Genomic DNA, 21,427 nt, shown 5'->3' with positions numbered 1-21,427 from the left:
ATAAAATACTATGTAAGTGTATGTGTGTACTTGAATTTATCCGACAAGAAAACAAAATTTCAATGGAGCAGAAACCAGCCTGTACATTTTATTGCAATATCTTTTCAACCCCTCTATTGCAATACGTTTTGTGCACATGTGTGTGGAAGCTGTTTATTTATTAAGTGGATTTGGTTTAGGTGGTCGATGTATTTCGAGTTTGTTAATCGGTATGAATGCAATATTTTTCACTTAATCTAACAGAAATGTGTTTTAAGTTATTTTGCATTTCTAAACATAGAGAGTTTTCAATATTAATTTATTATAAAATTATGATAGATATATTAAACTTGTTTCAATCTGAAAGATCGTACATAATATTCATTTCACGAACTAGCAATTGTCATTGTTATTTTAGCTTGAAGAGGAAAAACTACATTCTATATATATTTATTTACTAAAAGTAATGATGAAATACGTTGAACAATCTTAAAAGCCTACCTTTTAAGGTCGAAATTTTGCTGCACTTTCACATTGGGACAGCAGCCGAAATCAGTTATTTGTCCCACACAAACTGGCCACAAACACGCAACAATGTTCAACCCAGCGATGACTGTTTTCTGCCACATGTTGCTCTTGATTAAACAAAGATTAGATTGACTGTTCAGGGCCTTAGCTTCTAAATGCGCTGCTTGCATAAAAATTATAGCAAGATGTTATGTAGCATTGACTGTGGCCCCTTAAGTCGGGTCACACAGTCGGTTACTTTACAAATATGGCGCCAGGTCGCAATTATGAGCTTAAATAAGCGGCGTAAAGACCCGATATTAATTACATTCGCAAATTCATACATCATGCATGGAAAGACAAAATGGTCTATACAATGCTCCTTGGTAAATCTTAACTTAATTTCTGCGTAAGTGAAAATTTCATATATTGATATTATTTGTAAATTTTATAGATTTCGTTTTACATAAGTGCCAAGTATTTATAATTTTAGCAATTATTTTATCTTTAAAACATTTAAATTAAAAAGCACCACCACTCAAAATAGCGAGACATTTAAGTAAAGTAAAAATGTAATTGGTTCGAAGAATTTAATAAAGTTTTCTCTAAGAAGCTTAGTGAGTATGGGCCATGGTTCTCACAGACAGAAGTTTTGTTATTTGCGCTTATGAAAATACATAAAGGTATTTTTTCATTGTCCGTGCAGATATAAGATAATGGAGAGAACACACGACGTTTGGATTGTCTGTATCTATTCCTTATTTTTGTGTTTAAAACAGCGATTGATAGATTACGATTTATCTGAATGTCATTGTTTTATATTTCCCTAGCGAAGATGCTCATAATTAAGGTACTATATTACCTCCCTAAGGCTACGTTACATGTTTTTATAATGCGTGTCAACAATTATAGGTTTCAAAATAAAAATGCATTTCGAAAATCCTCAAAAATAACATACACATTGCGCATTTTTAAGTTAATGTACATTTACTTTGTCTCATATAATAAAGTGTTTACTGTTCTACTTACTACGGTATTCCAGTTAGGTTGTACATTGACGTACAACATCCCTCACCACTTTATTCCGGTTGATGCGCGTACATTTGCCCCAAATAAAATCCAGTTTGGTCAAACATTTATCCCCCAAAGTCAGGTTTGGCAATATATTGCCCATACAGAAATCAAGCGACCGCACGTTGACCCCTATTGGGTTTGACAATATATTGCCCTTGCAGAAATCAAATGTGACGTTTGAGATATGCGTACACCACATTAATTTTTAGGTTTATATTAAACCCACATATTTTCGAGTTTGAGTGTACGTTTGTAGCAAAGAAGGTCTTGCATATACATGTGAGGTAGATGATAGGTGTCCAAGATTTGAATGATCACGTGTATATAATAATGTAGTAACATAGCCGAAGGTGTTACTTATTTACCCCATATCAAGTCCGGTGTAAGTATATATTCACCCCACATAGTCTGGATTAAGAGTCCATTTACCCCACATTAAGTCCGGTTTGAGAATGCATAAACCACACACAGTTTTATTAGATTACAATACCACACATACAATCTAGTTTAAGGGTAAATTTGTCCCAAATAGGGCATCTGCTTTGAGAGTATGTTTACGTCATATAGAGTCCGGTTTTAGTGCTCACTAACCCAACAAAGTGAATTTTTACAGTCTTTTGCGATTATTCAAATACCCCACATAAAGTCCGGTTTGACTGTTCATATGTCCACTTAACAAATACGGACTAAGTGTGTTCAATGTTTCTTTTCTCTATGGATAATCCATAACAGATTACACTGTGTGTATTTGTCAAAAGGTAATGTCAACATTTGTTTTATTAAATAAGTTGTCTTTATTTTCAACTTATCTGAAATTGCTAAGTGAAAACACCTACAAAATAACAGCATGTTCAAGTTTTAATTGTGTGCATAAAATCATTGTGCACCACCTTTTTGGGTATCCCGATGATGTTTTGCATAATTATAGCCACACACCTTCAAATGAAATACGTGTTAATCAATACATATAGATGCAATTTGAAAGTGTGCAAATTTCTCATTAAATCTATAGCCTAGTTAGCAAGTAATATATATATGTATATATTGTAACTTTAAAACCGAAAGTAGGATTTCTATACGTATATGTATATTTCGACAAACGCGATTATTTTTAAGTTTTAAAGCGCAAAATAGACGGATTTCTACCTTGTAACCACCAGAGATATTCTAATTGGCATAGATAAAATTAAATCTATAGCCTAGTTAGCAAGAAATTAATTATTTTCCAAACGGTACCGCTTTTAAAACCGAAAGTAGGATTTCTAGACGCATACGTCCATTTCGACAAACGCGATTATTTATAAGTTTTAAAGCGTATAAAAGATGGATTTCTACCTTGTAACCACCAGATATATTCTAATTGGCAGAGATAAAATATGTTTTTTATTTATACTTAAATTTACTATGCCATGTAGTCCATTTCAAGGTGTGTGGCTTTATGCAAAACATCATCGGGATAATACATTTATAAGAAATTATGAGGACAGAAGACGTGTGTATGTATACTTTAAGGAACTCGCGGTTTCTTGATTTTAATTACTCATTTCAATTCAGTTTTACCATTTTATAGTTAGTGTTATGAAAAACCATTGCAACGTTCTACAATCACTAGATGTACGTACTTTATTAATGGTATGCATTTGTTCTCATCTTGACTGAAACATACAATGTTACAAGGGACAAACGTTGACAATACAGAAGTATTGTCACTTGCACGCGCAAACATACAGCACATAGGTGACATTTAATTTATACCATGGAATTTTATTTCATTAATCTTTGACAAAATTATGTCAACATGTTTATTATTATCTGCAACGTACAAGCCTTGGGGCGCATGTGAAGTCACCTTACTTTCGAACGTTGATCATTCATGTCTAACGAATGAATGGGATCGGTTTCCAAAATACAACGATCAAGTGCCAACATATCATATTATTTGTTGAGTTTATAAGCATGAAATATGGTTAATGGTACAGGTTTTTGTGTTCAGGCATTTTCAAAAGGTTTTTGAGGAATACTTTTGTTTGAAAACAAAAACAAGCATTTACACAGCATTTAAGCATTTAAGTTAATTTTACTTTTTTTACAGTCACTAACAAAGTAAAGACGAACAAGGCAAAGTTCTATTTGAAATGTTTAAATAATTTAATGCGTTTGTCAGAAATGGTTGTACACATGGACCTATTTTTTAAATCTGTCCCTTTCCAAGCTATCTTATTATGTAAAAAATATGTTGAATTTTACTTTGTTTGCTCGCGCCAATCACTTTGGTCCAAAGTCCGTACTCCAAATAAGCATTTTAAGTGGCCTTATGATAACCATCGAACAAGCACTTTTTATAATTTATGTAATCTCCATCGTTACAATTTGCAACATATGTTCTCTCTTATAAAAACGTCGATTATCACCTCGCGTAACTAGAGTCAATCGCCAGCGCTCACTGATTTAACGTTTATGTTGGTTTATATTTAGCAAACTCTTCATGCAGGCTGCATTCACCTAAATATTGGTTACTTACATTAACTTAACTACTTATTTTCTTATTGTTTTTATACATGCACTGATACTTATCATAACAGAGCTACAAATTATACATTTGAAAACTTATAACGGACAATGTTTATTCGATCTGATGAGACGGTTGTGATTAATTTGGTGACAGTCATCCCTTCTGTTAATCTTTCTCACGTGTGAATGCCCTGACAGCCATCGCTCTCTAGAGTGCTGTTGCACTCTATCGTGATAATATGCTTCCGTAGTCGTTGATTCGAGTTTAGTGGTATTGCTTTACCGACTAAATTGGCTTTTAAGTTGGATTATTAATCCATACATGTACATATAAATAGTTATGTAGACAGACTGCATATTAACTTACATCAGATACACGTATTGTTGTTTATGTGCAAATAGAAAATGCTGAGGGACAGTGAAAGGAATTGCCCACGAAAACACATTTTAAAATATTTCTTTGAAAACTAATCTAACTGAAAATAAATTTGCCTTTTGAACTATTGTCCAGAAATCTGGTCTAAATATATACATATAGAAAGAAGGCAAACAACCGTCATGGCTATTCTTAAGTGTCTAAAGTAGTATTGCCAAAAAATAACACTACATCACAGCGACACGATGTTTATTCAGTAAAAATGCAGAAAAAACATTTTTAAAGACCTCTTAGATGTTTTTCACATCAACTCGTCTCGAATAACGTTTTTATAAATAAATATGTTTATGATTTTCATCCTCCATTATTTCTATGGAAATAAGTAACTAAATCATTGTAATATGTGTTAGTCTGGTAAAAGACTAATACTATAGTTTATTATTTGTAATTCAAATAATATTTTTGTACAATTTAATATTTAAATTAATGTATGTATGCAGATAATCTTTACGCGATAAATATGATACTTAGTTTTACGTATTTGTACTCTTGTTCACATTATGATTTGTACAACTATTTGTAAATGACGAAAAACTTTAAAGTGTACATCTGTTCTGTCTGTCTGTCTGTCTGTCTGTCTGTCTGTCTGTCTGTCTGTCTGTCTGTCTGTCTGTCTGTCTGTCTGTCTGCTAAAAACATTTTAACAAAGTGACCGGAATGTGCACAACGTGTCATCACTTGATCGTGGAGCACATAACGTGCACCGTAGCGCCGACTAGACGCGGGGGCAGCGGGTCCGATCGTTGACTTTAAAGTAGTCCGGGTTGATTTCATAGCCCTTCAGCAGGGAGTAGATCCGGTCAAGAACAGATGCCGGAACAGGCCCGGGACGTCTGGTAAGGATCCAGCAGAATTCTGGGAGGAATAAATAAGCAAAACAAAAGCATACTACAATTGTGAGTACACTCATAATGCTGTCTTAAACGTGATCTTTATTTCATGAAACACAACGCTTGCATGCGTTCGTTTTATCTGTAAGTAGTATAACACATTTTAAAAATTACAATTAATACAATATAAAATATCTCGCACTGGAAAGCGACTGATCAAGTAATACTACAACCATTATTATTAAAACTACCGAAAATGCTACTACTATTACTATTACTACTACTTCTACTATAACAACAATCAAAGCGCTGAAGACACTGAAGTTGTTCGCTATTGCATAATCTTAAACGCAACTCGTTGTTCAAAATTATATATAGCTTTTTAAATTGAAAGCTTAAAATGAATACAACCCATTCAAATTTATACAGAGTGTGTCTTTACGCACATGCCGAGATATGTGTGCACTGCATATCTTCATATTTATGTTATAAAGATAACTTGTACAAAATAACAACAACATGTCTCTTTTTTAACGTTCTGATAGTATTAAAATATGATGAAAATGGCATAATGAGAACCAGTTTATATAAAATAAAATTTGCAATCACCATCATATCGAATGAATATTGTTGGAATATCGAATAACTATCACACTAAGAATATAATTTCATGATGGAAATTCCCTTTACAAACCTTTTTTGGACACCATATTCAATTCAAAATATACAATAAGATGTAATTGATGAAAAAAAAAATTGCGAGCAGTAGTTTTTACTCACGAATAAGGTAGTTATAAAGACAGCGCTGTTTACCCCTATTGTTTGCTGATGCATTACTTGTTTCCACAGTAGTTCACACTTTGTCTCTTACCTTGACATCGGAATAGAATACTCTTGCGCTTTTTTTGGCGTAGCTGTTTTACCCAGCTTTTCACCTTAAATGGCCTCTACATAACACCAGCAGGCACGAATTAATACATTCGAATATTTTATAGGCTGGTTCGAGAGAAATCCGCTGAAATTTGGCTGAATCACTGTGTCTGTGCGCAGCGTTTAGAATGTAACACGGTTCAATGAACGGATTCCGGACATCTCTTTGCATGTTAAAACGACACATAGACACAAATTGTGGCCCAGAAACATTTACGCATTAAAATCCACCTCGCATTATTTCAGGGTCTGTTCTCGGTCACTAAATCGTCAGAGGAAGACATAATTGACTATCGATAAACACAAATTTGCTTTCAAGATGAGAAAAAAATACCGAAATAGTATACATGTAGCTAAAAAAATGGTTTTTTATTTACTTTTTATATAAATGATCCTTTCAAAATTATCTCATTTAACACGATATTCATATTATGTTTAAATGTGTAAATGATTGTGGTTCAAGAACTGAAACAACGCCGCGAATTATTTCTCATCGCGTATTCAGGCAGTGATCAGGTTTCGGGTCATGATCAAAACTGACTTGCAAAACTTTCTCTTAACCTTAGTTGTACGACAGCGAATAACTAAGTACCATTAATATTACTTCTTATCCTTTTTCTACTACTGTTTCTACAACTAGACATATTACTTTTAGTACTACTTCTACTTCTACGACGACGACGACGACGACTACTACTACTACTACTTCTTCTTCTACTACTACTACTACTGACAATAAAAATAATAATATAATTACGGCTATTGAAGAAGCGACTCGTCTGCGTGCAGGAGTAGACGATAGAGTACTGATCGTAATCCGTCTCCAACACCCAGTAGTTACCCAGGGGCGTACCTGCAATGTAGCATCAGCTTTACAAATATCACCACAATCGTCTTCATAATCATCCTCCATCTCCTCCTCCGCGTCGTCGTCATCATCATCATCATCATCATCATCATCATCATCATCATCATCATCATCATCATCATCATCATCATCGTCATCGTTATCATCATCATCATCATCATCATCATCATCATCATCATCATCATCATCATCATCATCATCATCATCATCATCATCATCATCATCATCATCATCATCATCATCATCATCATCATCATCATTTTAATTATCCTCCTCATCAAAATCATCATCATCATCATCATCATCATCATCATCATCATCATCATCATCGTCATCGTTATCATCATCATCATCATCATCATCATCATCATCATCATCATCATCATCATCATCATCATCATCATCATCATCATCATCATCATCATCATCATCATCATCATCATCATTTTAATTATCCTCCTCATAAAAATCATCATCACCAACACGCAAAACAAATTCAGCCCTTCATTATTATCATCATCACTTTCTGTATCGTCAACATCCATCATCTTCGGCAATTACAAATAAAACAGTAACAACAAAATCATTGTCATTGTTATTTCCCCAATTTTTCTAACATGAGCTTACCCGGAAAGAAGCGAACGCCAAGTTTTGCGGGTTCTCGAGGGTCCAAGATCTGAGCCTGTCCGATAATTGAGGTGTAATTACCAGTCCTAAGAGCAAAAGGGAGATACTAACTTTAAAATATTGTACACATGAACATTCAAATTAATAGATTTTAGACAATTTTATAACATTCCAATTTTCTTTTTCAAGTCGGTGAACAAGTCGTTGGTGTTTTGAAGATAACATATTAAAATATTATAATAAAGCGATGTAATTCGAATAACATTACACTTTCACTTATATAGTTAAATAGTTTGCGTATACCAATTATGATAATTAGACAATAGCAAAAGCAGTGCAGTACTGAACATTTAAACGTAATGTCTAAATTTACAAAAAAATGTCGGATGGAAGTACATTTCTCTGTATCCGGTGTTGTTGACTTTGACCGTCCCGTCGCCTTGGAGAGTATACTCCGCAAAAGAACACGTGACGCCGGCCTGGAACTCCGCATAAAACTTTCTCTCCTCGAACCATCGCCCCATGTACTGAACACGTGGTGAAATGACAAAAGTGTATAATTGTAAGTTTTTTTTAAAGATTCATGACATGTATGTAGCAGCTAATAATCGCATGTTATGCATTGGATACTGACATTAACTGGACAGTATCTCTGTAGGCCTATCATGTGAAGCAAAAACCAGCATCAAGATAATATTGAGGCGACAGTTAAAAAATCGATAGTATAAAATAAAATAAAATTGTTTAGAAATGTTTTTTTTTTATACTTTTTTTTTTATAAGAAACATCATCTTGATTAGTTTTTAGATAAAGAACATTTCAATCAAAAATAGCTTAAATGAACGTTTTTTTTAAATAGACGTTGTACATTTTCACTCCCGCTGAACTACGTTACAATGAGAGGTGCGTCTGTACGACAACGCGATACGGCGTCATAACTACAACGGTTACGGCGTCTTCCCACAGTTTGTTGACGATACGGGACGTTGTTAAAATAAATGGTAAATAACGGTGATTTTGAATAGTTTTTGTATGTGTAAGCAAATGTTTATTTCAATAGGGATATTGTGTTCCTCTTTCATAGCTTGCCGTGTAATTTATTCCTATGTTATCGATAAAATGGAAGTTTTACAGACCTGTATAGACAACTCATAAAATCATTGGAATATAATTCAAAGTCTGACATTAAACAGAAGAAAATGCAAACAAACGTAAGCAAGAACGAATATTGAATCAATCTTATCAAGATCTGTCTCAAAATTAACTGCATGTAAGTGTAACGAGATAAATTTTGATGAATTAAAATGTAACGACGTCTTACAGAGAGTGTTACAGTGCATTTACTACAACATGTTTAAGGTTACGGTATAGTATCGACGGGTACTGGAGGTTTCGGTAAATAACAAATTCGGTAAATTGTATTTATATAGTAAATGTTGTGGAGGTGTAGGTAAAAAAGATCTTTATAGAGGTATACCTACAATGAGGTGTGAAGGACACCTTTTATTGGCTTACATTAGGGGCATATATTTGCAAACTGATTAATTTTTAATTGATCAATTAATGCAATGCCTACAGTAAAGAATTTAGGTGCATGAATGAGCTACCACTGAACTTTTTAAAAGAATAATTTTTGGTACCAAACCAAAAATTGTAGATTGAATTTAAAACGTAACTTTATTGACAGTACATTTACGATTTAAATAAATCAGTACTAATTTTTTTTAAAGATTTGGTGCATGTATTTAAAAAAAATAAATAGTTCTTTACATTCTTTACAGTAATTGAGGTAATTAGTAAGTAATTATGTTAATGATTTACTCAATTTACTAAATTGAAGGAATGCACTTTTTACAAATTGTGCATGAAAGAAAATAAACTCATGATATTTGTTTTATTCTTTTATTTAATTTTTATTCATACATATATACATTTACATATTTTACAACATGCAATACATAACAGTGTAGAAACATTTCAATAATATCAGTCAGTCACATAACAATATTTTAAATTTAATATTATATTTGCATTTTATAAACATTTACATAATTTGTAATAAATACATTAAACACAATACAAGTAGATTTTAAACAAACAAGTACATGAAGAAACTTATCACATTATTCACTGTCACACAAGAGTTCAGTTCAAAATCATTTAACAGTTCATTCGTCGTCGTCAAACATATGGTGCACCGCAGTTGATGGTCCCAGGACGTTAATGTGACTGATGGTCCTCAGTAGGTCTGTTGTCGACAGTTTTTCCTCTTCATAATCGTACCAGGCTTGGTGAAGTCTCCCATGTATTTCCACAAATTTCTTCCTCCTGATCTTAAAGATTGCCCCTAGAGTTTGTATTATACGGACAACTGGGGCATGAGAACAGATATTCCTTCTGTTTTGTGGCAATAGGCGTCGATGTACACGGTCGAGGTTTTCCCTTAGGCACTTCGTTGTTGTTGCAATCAATGATGACCTCCATACTCACGTCCAAAATGCTACTTTCGTGGAACGAAATCTCCATGGTTGTAAATTTGACTTCCTGCAGGCGCTGTAACGCTGTAAAGAAGACACCGTAACATGTCTTAGTCGTAAGAGAAGATACCGTAACATGTACACGGAGTTGACATGCAACAACTATTTTGCAAAATCGGATAGAAATCACCAATAATAGTATACACATGGGCATCACATGTTTGTAAAAGAGTGAACTTGATACAAATCATTGAAAATGAATATCGTGACAGAAACTGCAAGCCAGAAAGAACGAATTAATTGGATTTCTTTTGTTTAGAGCTTGGACTTCTTTCTTTTATCATGATTTCACGCTAGAAAATGTCTCGATAGCTTAGGTAGCGAGTAAAGAAACATTAATAAATGAAAATAAATGCCATATCCCGTTTTACGTGTAAGTTTAAACAAAGAATTTACCTGTATAAACGCGTGTGTATGTCTAACTGTCAAGACGCTGTAACCGTTGTAGTTATGACGCCGTATCGCGTTGTCGTACAGACGCACCTCTCATTGTAACGTAGTGATTTTAGTGCAATTTCTCATACTGTTCCAAATAAATTGTTTGAAAATGCGTATGGAACCTGATTGTAAATCTATGTAATAATCAAGTGGATATTTAGTTGTATATGGATGTCTAGTAAGTAAGTCGTTGTTTTGTTTATTTCTTTATTCAATTAATGTTGTATATCGATATGAATGCAAGATTTTGAACTGAACAAAAAGTTATGTTTTACGCTGTTTTGCATTATGCACACAATATATCAAGTATTAATAGAGTATAATATTTATGATAAAAAAAATATTTTTTTTCTTATTCTGGAAGGTCATACATTATATTTATTTCACGATAATCGTATGGAATTTTTGCCAAGATTCACCATACATTTTAGAAAACTCTATTTTAAATGTTCATGGATTGAAGCTTATAGTGACACCGACTCAAAGTAATAAAATGCTTACCCTTTTAATGTCGAAATTTTCCTGCACCTTCACATTTGGACAGCAACCAAAATCTGTTACTTGTCCTTCACAAACGGGCAGCAATCCCGCAATAGTGGCCAAAGAAACGATGAAAGTATTTTTCCACATGATGCTATGTATTTCGCAAAGATTTGATCAACTCTTTGTTCGAGTTCTAAACTTCTTAATGGATTGCTTTCGTGAAAATGATAGCAAGTTGTAAAGTAGGCGTAGAGTAGAAAAAATAGACTCTTTGGCCCTTAATCCGCATCACACGGTTTGTTACATTACAAATATGGCGCCAGCTTGCCATAATGAGGTTACGTAAGCTGCTTAATGACACGATAATAATTCATATATGAATACATCATCCATTCAAAGAAAACAATTATGTACACACTTGCCGGTATTCAGCATCACTGCGGGGAATCACGTGATCACATAAGTACATCGTACGCACAAAATGGCGGAAAAAGCTCTCGCTTAATGTCGAAAATCAAGGTATACTCATATTTTATAATATCAAAATAAATGATAACTATGCGCAGGGTACCCGCTTAGTCGCCTTATGTACTCTGGTAATGGTCGTTTTTCTTAGATTTCTGTAGTTTTCTCAAACATTCAGGAACAATAAAAAATGAAAATTGCACATCGTCTGAACATACTTTATTTTGACGTGTTTGCTATTCAAGACGACAAACAACGAAATAAATACAACATTGTTTTTGCTTGATAACATACAAAGAATATTTCGTACAAGGTTTTGCACGTTGTTTAAGCTGTTTAGATCTGTGGCGAGGAATTTGGAAAATATAACATCGTCTGAACGTTTTTTTTTGTTTGCGTACATCGTCTTAACGGTTTTGAGTACATCACCTGAACTGCTTCTGTTTTTACTTTAAATGCGATGTTTATCACAAAAAAATTGTAATAACATCTGTGATCAGCAAAGCGATTTTTCGTCTTAATGACGTTCCATTCTATGATCAGAAAACACAAAATCCTGTGTTATTTTACATGTTTACATAGTGTTTAATTTTATTAAATTAAATTAATTAAATTAAATACAAGTCACGCTCGAAAAAGGTTGTTATTCATATGTGTAAAGGCATGACAATAATGTAATACGAGGTATGTCATTTGGACGAAAGATCCTTGGCTTTTTACATATTTATATTTAAAAAGATCAAATGTAGTTTGCAGTAGAACTAAACATTTCTTTTTACATACTTGGCACATGTGAGTGCTTATTGAAAATATAATGCTCGGCTCGAAACAGTGGCAGCTCTGAGCATGCGGTGTTTTTTGTCAAGCTTCAATAATATATGTAGTATATAATATTAAATGTAAATCTTAGTCTGAATTACATATGTGTGGTAAGCGATATATAATTATTTTTGTGAAGATAAAATATTGATGTCATCAAATAAGTTGATATAATTAGATGTCTGTTATATATAGCTGTTTTTTTTATTATTTCAGAATGCGCAAAAAGTCAAGTCGATCGTTTCATCGTTTGAAGAGAAAGCGCTTGAAAACATCGCAAACAATACGATTAGTTACACCAAAATGCATTTCGTCAACTGCATGTCACACTGGAGTAGGGTGTCTGCAACAAATTACACCTGTGCTTACGCCCATTAAGTCACCATTTCGTTCACCAGTGTATAAAGAATCTCCACCCAAAAAGCGAGTAAAGAAAAGCATTTCAGCAAGAGCTCTTTTTGAGCAGCAGCCATCTTGTGAAAAAATATGCCGTGGCATTCATAACGCTACTGAATCAGATTATCTTCTCAACATTAACAATGGATCAGTCAAAACGAAAAGCGAACAGTTAAGTGGAATCGATATCGTGTGAATCTCAAAGCTATGAGAATACTACAACACAAGCAGACAATTTAACGAGATACATATTCATAAAATAGTTTGTACTAATGTGTCTAAGATATGAAATAGTTGTATATTTACATCTCATATATTAACTCTTCTCAGATTAACCAACTCCTTTTAATACCAACTTTATGAATTGTTATAGACTTTCCGAATGCTTTAAGAATGCTTAGTGCTATTTTATGCCAAATACAAATTATGTCATGAAATAAAATTTAATGTTAATAAAGAAGTCATTATGACCTAGTGTTATATTTTATATGAAACATCATATAGAGGCCCTCGAATACATGTATGTGTTATTTAATCTTGGCTGGGGTCAGAAGTGGCCACACGCAGGAAGTAAAATATTTTATTGACTCGAATAGCTAAATAACTGATAAATAACTTCCTACCGGACATGTGCCCAATTTGATGGGGGGGGGGGGGGGCAGATATAAGACATTAGCAACAAGAGATGTGTTTGTCAGAAACACAATGCCCCCTTATGCGCCGCTTTTGTACCTTTGAACTTGAAGGATGACCTTGACCTTGACCTTTCACCACTCAAATTGTGCAGCTCCATGAGATACACATGCATGCCAAATAACAAGTTGCTATGTTCAATATTTCAAAAGTTATTGCAAAACTTTACTGTAAGGGTAAAGTTTTGGACAGAATGACCAACAGAAAGAAAGAAAGAAAGAAAGAAAGAAAGACAGACAGACAGACAGGCCAAAAACACTATATCCCCGATCTATTGATCCGGGGGCATAAAAACAGCAAATGCACTTTACACAAGTTATGATGCTTCAAGAGGAATTTACTGGATTAAGGCATTTTGAGGACTTTTATATATATTATCTATTTTATATCTATTATACCCGGTACATGAATGTCTTCCTATCAGAATATATTGCTTTCATAGCCTAGCGCAATGTTGAAATTATGCATGTGTACACTTCAGCATGTGGTGCATTGCAACTAGTGATTAGGGTATTTTCTACATTGTCAGATACAAGTTCCAATAGACAAAGTCAGTGCAGCAAGATTTATTTTTATAAATGATAGTGTTAACAAGGTTTTGCTATAGCCATATAAGGTAAACTGCCCCGCTCCCTAGTGGCCATGTTTTTCAATGGACCGTAACAATTTTCGAATTCAGCCGAGGTAACATAACAACAAATGTTCGGACCAAGTTTCATGAAGATTGAAGTATAAATGTGACTTCTAGAGTGTTAAAAAAGGTTTTACTTTAGCCATTAGAGCAAAAATGCCTCCCTGGCGGCCATCTTTTTCAACAAAAATGAACCATTTTCAAAGAAAGCTGATATATCATTAAGACATGCGTTTTGACCAAGTTTCAAGAAGATTGAACTATACATGTGAATTCTAGTGTTAACAATCTTTTTCTTTATTTTGACCAAGCGACCTAGGTTTTGACCTGGTGTGACCCAGTTTCGAACACGACAAAGATATCATTGGGACAACTTTTCTTACCAAGTTTCATGACAATCAAGCAATAAATGTTACCTTTAGAGTGTTAACAAGGAAAAATGTTGACGACAAATTAAGGACAAATAGTGATCCTAAAAGCACACCATGAGCACCTTGTGCTCAGGTGAGCTAAAAATAAGAAACTTAACGTTATATGTTTTATGAAACAAATGTAATTTTTATTTGCACTAAACTAAATTTCCAGTACTTTATATTGGTTATGTCATAGTCAGAGAGGTAAAGATTATGCACATATACAGTACAAAGATTGGCATGTTCACAAACTCAAATATATGACTGTTAGTTTAAATAAATTCTTTATCACAGTCATTCTCAAGATTTATTAAAGTCATATCACGGTGACAATTTTCTCATCAATCCCTTGACCGGTTCGGCTGTTGGGGGGAAATGAGGGACAACAATACAGAAATCCTCCTCCAGTCAAGTCTGTTGTGTGCTGCTTAGAGAAATTCATCCACAGAAAGGGATGTCTACTCTTACATTATCCATCCAGCTTTTCTTCTGACGGCCTCTAACGTGCCCTGGAGAAAAGTCTTGCACAGAGATTCGTGTCTGGTGACGTGTCCAAACCAAGCCAGCTGTACCTTAGCACAAATATTCGTGGTCATGGTAGTGCAATTATAACATTGCCCTTACTGAAGCGTGTTTCATTCCGTTCACTGTTATTTATTTCTCAATATGAAACAATAAAAAGCTATCCAGTGTAATTTGTCCACTTCATATTGATGGCTTAATTTATTTGCCCATCGATATGTAGAGAGAACATTACCGGATTCGATTTGCTGTTGGCATATATGTTAAAGTCTTCTTGGACCTTGTGTAGTACAATCTGATCTCAGTTCTGAAATTTAAAGATATAATATCATACAGTTGACAATATAACAGCAAATACATTTTTAACACATTGAATAAACACACAATCACAGATGGGCATGAAGGATTTCTTTGTCTATTAATGTTTTTAGTAAAATTAAAAGAATAATAGCGTCATAAATAAAGTTATTGGCTGATCACAGATGTTATTAAAATTTTATAATGATAAACGTCGCATTAAAAGTAAAAACAGAAGCAGTTCAGATGATGTACTCAAAAACGTTCAGACGATGTACTATTTTCCTAATTTCTCGCCACAGATCTAAAAAAGCTTAAACAACGTGCAAAACCTTGTACGAAATATTCTAAGCATGTTATCAAGCAAAACATGTATTTATTTCGTTAGTTGTCGTCTCGAATAGCAAACACGTCAAAATAAAGTATGTTCAGACGATGTACAATTTTCATTGTTTATTGTTCCTGAATGTTTGAGAAAACTACAGAAATCTAAAGAAAAACGACCATTACCAGAGTACATACGGCGACTAAGCGAGTACTCTGCGCATAGTTATCATTTATTTTGATATTATAAAATATGAGAATACCTTGATTTTCGTCATTAAGCGAGAGCTTTTTCCGCCATTTTGTGCGTACGATGTACTTTTGTGATCACGTGATTCTCCGTAGTGAGCATAATCATTTCTTAATGTGTTGTAAAATAACTTAAAAAGAGGCAAGCATTACTGAATCCAATAATTAAAGCTGACAGAGTGACGCAACTGGTCGGTAAAATACACTATTCTTTTTTTAAAATCCAAGATTTTTTTTTAAATCCATGAAATAAACACATCAACATGCATTAACAAAAGTAAATGGTACTTTAAAGAAAGGTCAAATACAAGCTTGGCCACGTACTTTTTTTTTATTGTATGCAGGCTTGAATGCGTTTGGCAAAATGTTTATAAATGGAAACATTTTTTATACACTTTTTGCGTTTTTTCCTGTTTTTTTCGATCACCTCTGATTATATATATATATATATATATATATATATATATATATATATATATATATATATATATATATATATCTATATATATATATATAATATCTATATATATATATCTATCTATCTATATATACTCTCTACTATATCTATATCTATCTCTCTCTATCTCTCATCTCTCTCATCTATATATCTCTCTCTATCTCATCTATATCTCTCTCTATATATATCCATCTACATCTATCATATCATCTGATTTTTTATTTCGCTCGATTGCTACTATTTTAAGGGGGGTGGGCCTTATGGGAGCAAAGTCCGTCGCACAAATGTTGTTTTGGTCGTGGCCAATGCTGACGAGCAAAAAAATACTTGTTATTAATTATGAAAATCCTGTGTTGTACCTTGCAAATTATGTGCTCTCTTATATAATCATCATTTATCACGTGACGAAACTAGGCGTGGGCGCATAGCTTTAATGTTTATCTGGAGCAACGTTAATCCGGGCTGCATTGCAGTAAATATTGGTAACTCAGATAAACTTTCATAATTATTTCACTTTTTTCATGCATAATTTGATAATTATCTTCATCTTTTTTAAGGGGTGTTGCTGCAGTTTTGCTGATTTTTTTCCATCTAATAACTTCAAATGATACTAATGTACTTGACTCTGGAACATGTGAAGGTATATGTTTTAGGAAATCTATGTTATTTTTATATTGCTATTTTTATATTGCAATATTTATATTGCTATTGACATATTTTACAAACGGTTTTAACAAGATATCCAATAAAGAACTTAAACGACTTGTTTCACAGTTAGTTCCAGCGACTATTGGGCGAAAGTTTAAATCGTCTGGATCCATTAACTCTATATATTCTGAATTGCTGTGTTTAATTGCATCCTGAATGATTTTACTTTTATGAATTTTTGGAAGACCATAAAATAGGCTTGTTTTCCATTCGAATTTTACTAAGAAATCATTTTCCTGTTTAGTTAGTTTATTATTTTCCTTTAGTAAATTGCGTATTTTTGAAAGTGTTATTTGACTACCATTATCAGGGATTTGTTTATAATATTCAACGTCATTTAACATTGCTAATAATTTTCTTCTATAAAAGTCTGTATTCATTATAACAATTCCGCCACCCTTATCTGCTTCTTTAATAGTTATGGATTTGTCTTCTGCTAATAAATCTATAGCTTTTCTATCTTTTAATGATATGTTATGTTTAGTGTCATTTTCCATTTGAGAATGTTGAAGGCAAAGTGTTCGAGTAACATTTATATAATGGTCTAGTGTATTATTTCTATGTTTAGGTGGATAAAAGGACGTTTGATTTTTTACAATAGAATTGTTTGTATTATTATGATCACTATTATTTAAAAACTCTTTAAGCCTAAGTGATCTATGAAAATCATCCACATCTTTTATTTGATCATAAGAATCATTTTTATATTTAGGTGTTGGTGTAAATTTAAAACCCCTCAATAAGACGTCAATTTCAGTTTGAGATAATGATCTTTTTGAAAAATTGTAAATTTTTGTAAATAATTTTCAATTTTCAGCTAGGTTACCTAAAGTTTCTATGTCGGACTGCTCCACTCCCTGCCTCCTTCTAAAAAATCAACGTTAAATTCGCTTGGTTTGTCGTCGTTATCTTGCAATATGTCGTCGCTCGTATTGTTGTTGTTTCTATAGTTTCTTCTGTATGAAGACCTTGTGTTATCTCTTATATTGCTTCTGTTTGAAGTGGAATTGTTTCTTTGGAAATTGTTATGTAATTCGATGTTGGTATTATTAATTTTTAAAAGAACTTCTCTTACAATACTTTCCACATCTATATTTTGTAAACAGCTTGTTTGATTTTGTTGCAGATTTCTTCTTTGCGAATGTTGTTAATTGGTGTTTCTTTCTTGACTGTTGTAGTTGTATGTTGTTTTCAGATTTTGGTAGTTGGTGGTATTTTTTCGGACAGCATCCGCATATGAAGAGGGTTGATTTTTGTTTACGAAGTCTTGTTTTTTAAAGAATGGATTTTTATTTTCATGTTCCTTTATGAATTCTTCTTCGTATTTTGAAAGCCATTTTTCATTGTTTCCCCATCTTTTATGTGAAATTTCTTCATTTCGTTGCGTTTCCGTTTTCCAAAGTTCTACCAATGTCCGTGCTGTTCTTCCGTTGCATTTTGAATTTATCAATTTGAATATTTCTTCGTCGATGCGCTTGAATTTCTCACAGTTTGAAGAAGCACGTAATGACTGCAATTCTGTTTGGATATTGAAGTCATTCAATACGGCCCTTTCTCTAACTGATTTCTGATCGATATTTTCATTCGGTATTTCTTTTTTCTGTAAATGTTTTGGTATTACCATTGGAGTTGATCTTAACCATTTAGAATATTTTTCAAAATGGCCTTTATTTTTTATCATGGACCAGTACGTACTTTTTCGTATTTCCATTTTGTTGTGCCATATATTTGATATTTCCATTTTTATTTTTAGTGCTTCTCTTTCAAATATGTTATTGTTTTCCTCGTTATTTTCGTGATTCACGGATATTTCGGGCTTCGGTATATTTTGAGAAATTTCATGTACAGCTGATTTTATGTCAGCGACAATGTCATCTTTCCTAATGGCAGTATTATTATTTTTTGCAATTGCCGCGCTCAAATCGTTAATTGCGGTCAATATCAGCGACAGTTTATCGTCTATTGATTTTAAGAAACAACTATAATCCTCCTCCATGACTTCCTCATTCGAGTTTGATTTCGAGCAATCCGACGAATCAGACAATTCTTCAAGTTTTGCTCTCTTCGGTCTCATGAACACGCTGCACAATCCGTTATATATAGTTATATAAGTAAAATGTAATAATCCAGATTGTGAATATTATATAATAAAAGTAAAAACACGTGTCTGGGATTTTAAATATATATTGATTTAGCCAACGCGTTTCGCATAGCTCATCAGGGCATAATACAATATATTACAACGTCAAAATGTCATGGAGATAACGTCTACGAATAGAGATTCAGAAATTATATCAAGCATGCGAAGTTCGCGGGCCAAACTGGCGATAAACTTAGAAATAGGCGATCTGTCCATGAACAACAAATGCGAGACCCCTCAACAAGACAGATGCCTTTAAGTAAACATTTAGATGAATGTTCACATAATGAACCAAAATTTAAAATATTTCCATTTTATAAGCTATTTTCGAACAATATTTCAGCTAGGTTAGCAAAAGAACAACATTTTATACATGTATTTAAACCCAAATTAAATTTCATTTAATATTTATTGACGTTATGACGTCATAATTGATATGACGTTATCTCCATGACATTTTGACGTTGTAATATATTGTATTATGCCCTGATGAGCTATGCGAAACGCGTTGGCTAAATCAATATATATTTTAAATCCCAGACACGTGTTTTTACTTTTATTATATAATATTCACAATCTGGATTATTACATTTTACTTATATAACTATATATATATATATATATATATATATATACCTGTATGTCATTGACCACGGTTTACTACATTGTGTATTATATGTTTGTGTACTCATGGGCTTAAAGCCTAATGTATTCTGAAATAAAACCATAAAACCATCAAAAACAGGGACTTGTTGACAGATTTCGGCATGTTTTGAAGTTTGTGATTAAATTCTTTAAATTGATTAATGTAAACAACAGGACTAAAGAGCTCCAGGGAAAAAACAAGAATGAAATAAAAGAAAGAAAAAAAGAATGAAAAAAAGTTAACCGCACCTGAGATCGAACCACTGAGTACCTATTATGAACCTACTCGGTGATTAATTTCAATCTCCACGCAGAGTTGTCGTTCCTTGCTCTCACATACAACTCTGCATAAGGCTCAGCACGCCATTTTGTCTACCAAATAGCTAAAACCGAACAAACGCATACAATGTATATTTGTGTGGATATTTAAGATCGCATGCATTTAATTAAGAAATATGACTTTTAAATGTACGATAAATCGTGCAAAAACTTGTGAGTTTTAATGCAACTCTTTGGAACTATTTTATTGCCCATTTACACAGATGTAATCATTCCACGCACTTTACAAATGTAAACAATTGTACATATTTTTTATTGAGTTACGTTAGGCATTGTTTCGACGTATTTATGTATGTTGGTTTCTTAACATAAAAAAACATATCAATTTTATAATAATTAATTAAGACTGATATAAGATATCATGGTATGAGATGGTTTTCTTTAATGCAGTTAATGCAATGTCACCGTCGTGCAAGAGATTGTTTAGTATACTGTAACCTCAATGATGAACGCTTGGAATAATCATGACATGAATGAGACGCTTTCATAACAATAGTCCGTTCTGAGCCCAACACAGAGGTGAATGTAATGTGACCGTCGTGCAAGAGATTGGATTAATTTGTGATGATTCTGATAACAAAACTATTGGATTGTGATAATAGCATCGGTGTTGCTATAAATATACCCTCGGTGAAATAAACTGCCGCAACACCCCTTAACTAATTATTTTCATACGTGGCATTGAAGGTATAATTATCCTTAAAGGGACAAGGATTATACGAACTGATGAGACGGTTGTGATTTATTTGGTGACATGAATTCCTTCTGTTAATCGTTTTAACACGTGAATGGCCCGGCCTGACATTCGTAAGCTTCTAAAGTACTGTTGCACTCTACTGTATCGATATATTTTGCCTCCGTAATCGGTGAGGCAAGTTTAATAGTATTGCTATACCGTTATATATGATATTATCTTTTTATTTGGGATACAAATGTATACGCAAGAAATATTCATTTATACGTTCGTAATAGTTATTTACATGATACCTATATTAACTTAAATACCGTTCCATACAGTAAAATTGGCGTTGTTGTTTGGCACGTGGTAAATACTCATGCGCAGTAAAAAGAAAAGAACCACGAAACAATCTTTAAAATAGCTTGTTCGA

At 33.1% G+C, this 21,427-nt stretch overlaps 2 protein-coding genes across 2 annotated transcripts in view; both read right to left on the bottom strand.

The window, feature by feature from the left end:
• Positions 1–5,222: 5,222 nt before the first annotated feature.
• Positions 5,223–11,426, bottom strand: LOC127849870 (apolipoprotein D-like). The gene is made up of 5 exons (XM_052382622.1): positions 11,239–11,426; positions 8,159–8,289; positions 7,763–7,848; positions 7,025–7,120; positions 5,223–5,362 (listed from the first exon to the last, which is right to left on the bottom strand). Exons 1-5 carry the CDS (start codon positions 11,365–11,367, stop codon positions 5,223–5,225), a joined length of 582 nt encoding a protein of 193 aa, XP_052238582.1. The 5' UTR covers positions 11,368–11,426.
• Positions 11,427–21,295: 9,869 nt separating this feature from the next.
• Positions 21,296–21,427, bottom strand: part of LOC127850284 (apolipoprotein D-like) — a 2,698-nt gene continuing 2,566 nt past the window's right edge. The window contains exon 4 of the mRNA XM_052383204.1: positions 21,296–21,427. This exon is cut by the window's right edge and continues 344 nt beyond it. The gene's annotated coding sequence lies outside the window, so the exon portion shown is untranslated.

Source organism: Dreissena polymorpha, chromosome 11 (assembly GCF_020536995.1).
Source record: "Dreissena polymorpha isolate Duluth1 chromosome 11, UMN_Dpol_1.0, whole genome shotgun sequence".
In the NCBI taxonomy this organism is placed as follows: domain Eukaryota; kingdom Metazoa; phylum Mollusca; class Bivalvia; order Myida; family Dreissenidae; genus Dreissena; species Dreissena polymorpha.
Note: the sequence above shows the minus strand (reverse complement) of the source record. Positions and strands in the feature narration are given on the sequence as shown.

Coding starts and splice junctions, on each gene's coding strand:
- LOC127849870 (XM_052382622.1), bottom strand. CDS start 11,367: ATGTGGAAAAATACTTTCATCGTTTCTTTGGCCACTATTGCGGGATTG. Junction 7,849..8,158: donor AACACCGGATACAGAGAAAT/GTACTTCCATCC, acceptor TTTTGCTCTTAG/GACTGGTAATTACACCTCAA. Junction 5,363..7,024: donor GAGTCGCTTCTTCAATAGCC/GTAATTATATTA, acceptor TATTCCTCCCAG/AATTCTGCTGGATCCTTACC.